The sequence below is a fragment of the Cibotium barometz genome, chromosome 29, assembly GCF_041138505.1.
Source record: "Cibotium barometz isolate CiBa-2024 chromosome 29, ASM4113850v1, whole genome shotgun sequence".
NCBI lineage: Eukaryota > Viridiplantae > Streptophyta > Polypodiopsida > Cyatheales > Cibotiaceae > Cibotium > Cibotium barometz.
Genome location: NC_141074.1, coordinates 51,175,389 through 51,183,463, shown reverse-complemented (window position 1 = coordinate 51,183,463; position 8,075 = coordinate 51,175,389). Strand labels below are relative to the sequence as shown.

General features: G+C 38.9%; 1 protein-coding gene across 1 annotated transcript; it reads right to left on the bottom strand.

The window, feature by feature from the left end:
• Positions 1-5,714: 5,714 nt before the first annotated feature.
• Positions 5,715-7,308, bottom strand: LOC147622330 (large ribosomal subunit protein uL24z-like). Its single transcript, XM_086823431.1, has 4 exons — positions 7,149-7,308; positions 6,952-7,064; positions 6,678-6,819; positions 5,715-6,022 (listed from the first exon to the last, which is right to left on the bottom strand). The coding sequence occupies exons 1-4, from the start codon at positions 7,162-7,164 to the stop codon at positions 5,850-5,852; spliced, it is 444 nt and encodes a 147-aa protein (XP_086679557.1). The 5' UTR covers positions 7,165-7,308; the 3' UTR covers positions 5,715-5,849.
• Between the last annotated feature and the right edge of the window lie 767 nt (positions 7,309-8,075).

Here is an 8,075-nt window from a genome sequence, read left to right as displayed (position 1 = left end):
TATCCAATGCCCCGCATTGACGAGTTGTTTTACCAACTCAATGGTGCACATTATTTTTCTAAAATTGATCTTAGGTGGTGTCGGACTATCACCAGGTTAGAATCAGAGAACGTGATGTTTTCAAGACCACGTTTAGAACTCGATTTGGGAATTATGAGTTTTTGTTCATGCCATTTGGTTTGATTAATGCGCCACTGACTTTTATGATCCTAATGGTGGACAACAATTTACATCCAGGCTCAGGAAAATTCATAGTAGTTTTTCTAGACAACATACTTGTTTACAGTAAGTTAAGAAAGGAACACATAGAACATTTATGCTTAGTGCTCAAACTACTTAGAAAGAATAAGTTATTGCGAAGGAAAAGTAATGCAAATTCTTTGTTGAGGAAATTCATTATCTAAGCCATATTATATTTGTTGGAGAACGCGGATGGATTCTGAGAAAGTGGATGTTATTCTCAAGTGGCCTGAGCCCAAAAACTTAGAAGGAGTATAAATTTTTCTAGCTTTGTCGGGGTTTTATTGATAGTATGTAAAGGAGTACGTAAAGATTCTAGTCCCATTGATAGATCAACTGAGAACTAAAGGCAAAACTATATGTTGGGAGGATCTGCAATGAAGTAGTTTTGAGAAACTCAAGGTTGCTAATCGTAGATGCACCTACCTTGAGAATAGTGGATCTTAATGAGCTGTTTGTTGTAGAAATAGACGCTAGTCGAGAAGCCATTGGGGCGGTTTTAATGCAAGGGAGACGCCCAGTTGCATTTGAAAGCAAGAAGCTTGACCGTGCGCCCAGCATAACTACTCGGCCTATGATGAGCGAGACTTACTTGCTATTAGTTCATGCTCTTAAAAAGTGGCAACATTACTTATTTTGTGCTACTTTTGAGGTGTGTGGCTTTCATTTGTTTATGGACAAGAAAAACATTTGTAACGAACTTTATAAAATCTTGCTTCATTTGTGGCCAATAATAGAAAGCTATTAGCAACCTATAATTCTTGTTTGATACCAGGATGGGCCACATAAGGAACCTCATAATGTTCCTTTACTAAAACAAACCTCATGATGTTCCTTTACTAAAAGTTTACACACTTGCGTTATGAGAGACATGAATGCAATCTGGAAAAAAAACTAATCCATCCTTGAGAGAATAAGCTAGATAAATTCTCAAATCAGAAGGACTAGACTGTGGAGTCATAATAATTCAAAAAGCATTTGCAAAGTCTTGATCATCTGCATATCCATCTTTAAAATTTATAGTTGATTTGAACTATTAAAATTGCCATTGGTAAAGCTTGAGACATTCTACTAAGAGCATCAACAACCACATTAGAAAGGCTAGGACCATATTCAATAGTAATATGGAAGTTTGCCAAATACACCACCTAGCTTCCTTGTCTTGCATTCATAGCTGATTGAGTGCAAACATACACAGAGAATGGTGATCAGTCTTCCCAACAGAATTTGCTCCTAAAAGATAATGTTTTCACGCTCGACTACATAATGCGGTTGAATTTTCTAAATGCTTATGACTATCGAAAGCTATGGCTTAGTCTTGTTGCATAAGAAGTGCACCTATTGCCAGCAGAGACGCATCGGGCATAACCTCAAAAGAAAGATTTGGATCTATTATTGCCATTTCTGGAGTTGTTAAAGCAATCTTTAACTTATCAAACATGTGAGAAGCAACATCATTGAAAAGAAAGTGCTGACTTTAAAAGCTCTGTGTCAAAGGTGCAACAATCTTGGAAAACTTATAAACCTTTGTATGATTAAATTTTGCACTCATGAATATTATGTAGCATTGGCCAATCCTTAATAGATGGAATCTAGGATCAACGGAAACGCCATCTGTTGAAATTATATGCCTAAGATTTTTCGATGATGTTTTAAAAAATTTCAAGTTTCTATGGATTGATAAAAGTGCATTGTTGTGCAATGTCTAAATTTTTTGATGAAGAATGCCTTTTGTTTTGATTGAAGCTCTAAAAACCACAATATCATCAAGATAAATAATGAACTTATCATCATAAAAGGTCATTCATGATGAACTTATCTTGAAATGGTCGAAAAGGGTCATTCATGAACTTATCTTGAAATGGTTGGAAAAGGTCATTCATGAGAAGTTATGATCAATGTGAAAAGTACCATTCTTGAACTTTTTTCACGCCATGAAAAACCAGACTGGTTTTTCATGATGTGTATCTTGAGATATTGATGCCAAAAAAATCTTGTTAATTTTGTATTCATACCAAATGTAGGCTTTCTTCAATCCCTTTTGAGGAAGCTTGTGATCACCTCAGTTTTGATAGAATTAAAGCACCTTTTTTAGGCATGAAAAACTTGAGATATTCATGGTCATGAACATCTATTGGTTTTTCACATCAAAAAAACATTTGAATTTCATGTCTTTGAGCTGATTTTCTAAAGGAATTGATCATGGTGAAGTCCTTTATATAATTTACACTACCTTTGTACCAACTTTTTTGAATGTGAAAAACTCCAGATACTCATGGTCGTGAATTTTGACTTATTTTTCTCGTCATTTGAACTTTTGAGTTTTCTTCTTTTGATGTTATCTTGTAGTTCTAGTGATTTTCTAAAAGGCTAGGCATGATTTGCATTGCTTTTGAAGGCAAAGGTACCCATTTTTCACGAATCTTATGATGAGGGCGTTTGTGCCTTCATTTATGAGGTTTCTTCCTTTGTGCAAGTTGAGGGGGTCTTTTTGATCTCTTTGGGATCTACACATCTTCATTACCTTCATAGAATCTCTATGCTTGCATCAATTTCGTGGGAACCCATAACTGATGAGTTGGAAGAAGTTCTCATTGGGCTCTTTTACGGAAGCGGTTGGATGAGTACTCTGGCCTTTTAGGCTTGTGAGGTTGGTGTTGTGAGCATTGCTATGGGCATTGCTTAGGTTAGTGAGGTAGCCAAATCGGGTTGCCATTTACATAGTAGGCTTGAGCTACTAATAATTGCTTTTTCACAGTCTTGATACCTTGGAAGATATCTTGACATTGACTTATGCAGTGGATATACTTTTTTTGTGGAAATAAAGTTTTGGTACCTTTCTTAGCACATTAGCTTGCAAAGGAGTAGTGATATTTTTTGGTTTAGGTAGCATCAATGATGAGGCTTGGGTCTTCATCAGAGGGGCTACTGATGGTGAGATCACTTGGATGGATTTACCTTTGTCAACTGCTATAGTGATGAAAGACGCTCCCTACTACACACGAGAATAGCCTGATAAGTGTTATGAAACGACACTCAAAAAGTTGTACATATTACGAGAAAAGCTGGCAAATGACCAAGCTTAAGTAGATTAGGATTAAGTTTGGGTTGTATATAAGTGAATTTCTCAAGAATGAAGACACAATCTCCCTTCATGCCAATTGAGTTGTGCATGTCTACTTGCTCTACCTAATAGAGAGAAAGAGAGAAAGAAAGAGTTGAGAGTAGAGTGTATGATTCTTGGACATGTGCATTGTGTGTGTGAGTGAGAATGAGAGGTGAGTCCTTGCAAGGAAGTGGAGTATCTCTTTGGTGGTGGCAACAACAAAGAGAAAGGCATTTGAGCTTGGAGCTAGTAACCATTGTGAAGTTTGGAAGCTATGAATCCCAAGTTGAAAGCAACAAGTCTCATATGATGGTTGTAGTTAAGTAAATATTCACTTTGGTGTGACATGACCGAACACTAAGAGTCCAAAAGGTATGATGTTGCATTGATAGGATTGCTTTGCATAGTAGAGAAACATCCCTTTCATTGAAAGGATTGATTACTCTTAAAAATAGAGAAATATCCCTTTAGCATGGTTGCTTGAACAATAGAGAATTGTTTTTCATTGATGGGTATGTCGACTTCAATACGAGGACAATTTAGGGGGATAAAAACCTTTCTTTTGAACTATTTTTATGGCAATTTTAGTAGCTCCCTGAAAAGGCATCCCTTTAAATAGTAGTAGACACCGAATGTCCACCTTTTTCTACTTGCACGAAAAGAGGGCAAAACACCTGCTCCACTTTTTTTGGCTTTCCTAGATGGGAAGTTTTCCAATGACTTGCACAATTTTGAATATACTAAAGGGAAAGCTTTTGGTGAGCCTCCCTATTCACTCTAGTTTGGAAAATGAAGGGGACTTAAGACCCCTACTTTCTGTAAGTCTTCCATGAGGAGAACTATGCATGAAAGACTTTAGCTTTCAAGGATAAGGGATGCACACGTCCAAAGGCAATTACCTAGTTCCCTTTATCCTGATCAAATTCTAGAAAATCCTGAGAAGGAAAAATGCTGCCTCCAATTTCTAAAAAAATAGTTGAAAGTGAAGAAAATACTTGTTAAATAAACACATTTTCTTCTTTAACCTGTGTAAAAGGAATCATGCCAGGTTCACTCAAAATTTTTTTTCTCTATACACTAGGTCCATGCCTTTATGTTGTCATGCAATGATATTTCTATTTGTAGAAGATTTGGCAATTCAAACAATCAGGGTGGTTTTCAAAAGTTGGATTTGATATAATTGATTACTATGCACGTACATTTTGTCTTATGATCAAAGTGACGACTAGAAAGTGGATGAATTTTGTAAGGATGATCTATTTTGGAAGGTGTCAACAATTCTGAGTTGAATAGGGTTTCAAAGATTGGAGCTCTCAGAACACAAAACTTAACGTAGAAAAAAAACTATGTTTTTCTTTTTCTAGGGAAGAATCACCATTAGAGTTCTCTCAGGATGCTTTTTACTTACATTATTGCACATCTCCATGATATCAAAATCTACAATTCCTTAAGAGGGAGAAAGTAAAACGAATATTAGAGCTCATTCAAATTGGTGATGTACAGCTCTGAGGTAATGCATGGCCATCCAGGAGAATAAAAATGTTAAGACTCTGGAGTACTTGAGTGCTTTAGAAATTTGGTTTGAATTTCTTCAGTATAGAGCGCTTCAGAAACTTCTTGGATATGAATAAGAGGATGCAAAAACAATCAAAATGATTGTTCTCCCCCAATGCACAATAACAGAGCTCGTATTTTTCAGAATCTACAATTTTTGGACAGTTTCCTTCAACCCTATGCATCCGTAAGCTCTCTCCAAAACTGCTAAGGAGAAGTATAGTCCACCTTCTAAATGAAAGCAAAGCTAACCATTCAGTAATTTGGTGGTGCTGTGAATATCCCACATAACATTTCTAAGAAAATACAATAGTTTTTTTTTGGTTAGGAGCAGGCTGTGCACATATACTGCATTTGTAAGAAATTGCAGCAACTCTGAAGGGACTAATCAGTCAACTCTCCATCACTGTAATCCGGGCAGTAACCACACATTGGCACACATGGAAAGTTCTTCTTCCACGAGTACATGGACTCTGGTCGAGAAAGAGAAGGGTGTACAACCCTCACAATTAAGTAAATAATTTAAAATGCTAGGAATTAATCATGGACCTGATGAGAAACCCTCAATGGATAACTTCTCAAATTGACTAATATAATTGACACAAAAATTGGAATATTAGCACTTCCCACCTACAATAGTTTAAAGAGTGGAAATGGATAAGAGTGTTGTACTCATGAAGAATGAATCCAGACAAATGATGAGTAAAACACCCACCCCAAGCATTACCAATCTATCATCTCTATAGCCATAGCCAGTTATATCCTTGGTCATAAGCGATAAGTCATCAGACAGCCATGGGAATACAAACAAAGGTAACAAAAAGTTTAAAATCCAGTAGGACAAAAGTGCTCAGCTTGACTAGTTAATTGAGTACAGAGGAAAGGCCTTGCATCAAAAAAACACCCACAGAAACAGTGGAGTTCAGAAATCTGAAATACACCAGGAATCTCAATCCACTTCCTGTAAAGGAGCAGCGACATCCTCCGCTGTAAATTTCCCTTTACCCTTCTCAGCTGCCCTCCCCTTTCCTTTCCTGTCTAAGAGTGACTTCCGGTCCTTGTCCAGCTTCAGCTTGGTGATCACTACTTTTGAGGGGTCAATACCCACATTCACAGTAGCACCTGCAATTTGTAAGAACAAAATTACAACAGCTTTTCCATACGTTTAATGAAATTACAAATACACAAAAACCCTAAGATCGTACATGTAACCCCATCCAGTTTCAAGGAAAACTAAAAGTGCCCTAGCCCTAGCAGGAGGTATGTGAGCCCTCAATGCAGGGACCCAAGATTGAACTGTGTCCTAGCTAAAGGTGCTCATATGCGTATGTGTACATGCATACAACATACCTGTGTACATGCAATTGTATGAATATGTATGTATAAATGTAGATTTACATGTAAATATAGATGTGCATATACATATATATGTGATATTTATGTGTACATGCATACAACATACCTATGTATATGTATGCATATGTATGTATAAATGTTGATTTAAATATGCATGCATTATGTATGTATGTACTTCCACCCACTTCCACCCATATATGTCGCAAGTAAGTAGGTATATGTATGCGTGCATGTAGTAAACCTAGAGATAAAACCACTAGATGTACGTATGTACGTACCAACCAAAGAGGCAAACCCGCCATATGTAAGCATGTATGTGTGTGTGCTAGATGGGGATAATGTTAACCCTACCAAAGCAGCTAGGATTCCAACTAACCCTGAATGTGAACCTAGGTGCTGCACAATAAACCCTAGATCATACCGTTCACTTTCTCACGGGTGATGCGCTCGATGTGGATTACCCACTTCCGCCTGTAGACCTGCACAACCTTGCCTTCTCTACCCTTGTAGGTGCCTCTGATCACCTGGACCTCATCGTCTTTCCGAACAGGAACAGATCGCACCTACAGAAAAAGAAAAAAAACACAAACATATGGTCAAAGAATCCTTCGAAAAACACTAACCCTAACCCTAACTGGGAAAACCCAAACCCTGGCTAGGCGAAACCCAAACGTTAAGGGTGTCGGTGGGCTTACATTGTACTTGTTCTTGAGCGCAGATGAGAGAGGGGAGCTCATAAGCACTCGCCTCACGCTAGAAGGGGCCGTAAAGTGGGCCTTCCTCGACTTGCGCCTGGAGCTGCTCACTCCTACACACACACACACAGAAACACGCAGGCTACTCAGCTCTGCAAAAAATGATGCAGAAACAGATCCCATCATCATATACTTACTCGGATTATACTTCATCTTGATGAAGATCACCAACTGAGCCCCCAAAACGCAGAGCCGAAGACAACCCACAGAGGCAAAAGAACAACTTTGGGTCACTATACTCTTAAAACCCTAACATCAAAACTCCCCGTAACCGCATTAGGTTTATCCCGCACATGACCTTTATGATGGAAACAGTGGTAATTGTTGTAACTCGCAACCTATTTTTTGGGCACCAAAATCTTTTTCCTCAAGGATTCAAATAATTAATGGTGCTCCTTGCAACTGTACCTTAGGATTTGCAAAGGTTTTATGGTTTTTGTTGCAACCTTAGCATTAGGATGAAATGAAATGCCTGAATATAAGATTTTTTATAGTTTTAGCATCAATCTTGCATGCTTGATTTGAGCCATTTCATGAAGTGCACATGGGGTCACACACATGCAGGGTGTTTCTCTCTCTCTCTCTCTAGGACCAGCGTTGCCTAGGCCTCTTCCTGCTTGAGCTTTGCAAACACAGGGACACCTTCTTAGCCACCCCGCCCCCTCCCTCGATAGCCAACCATCACCAGTTTCTTCCGGTCCCAGGAGACGGAAGACACCAACACAGTGGATCTTGTGGACCCTCCACGAGCTGCTCCGGACCTACCTCGCCCGAGAGGAGTTACCTCGGACCGAGCCTCTGCACTCTAGCATGCCTGACGCCCTCAACCCCCCCTCCCCGTCGGCCACGATCACCTCATCAACTCCAAATCCAGGACATGCTCCACCGCCATCGAGCTACCTTTCCACATGACATAGCCGAGGGAGACCTCTCGGCCATACTCGTTAGCCCCATGCTTGACATTTTGGAGAGTGGTATACCATTTACTCGGAGCTGAGGTTGCTCCCATGTTTTTATGTTCTCAGTATTCCATGACAAGTTTCCATGGACAGTTTTGTATCACC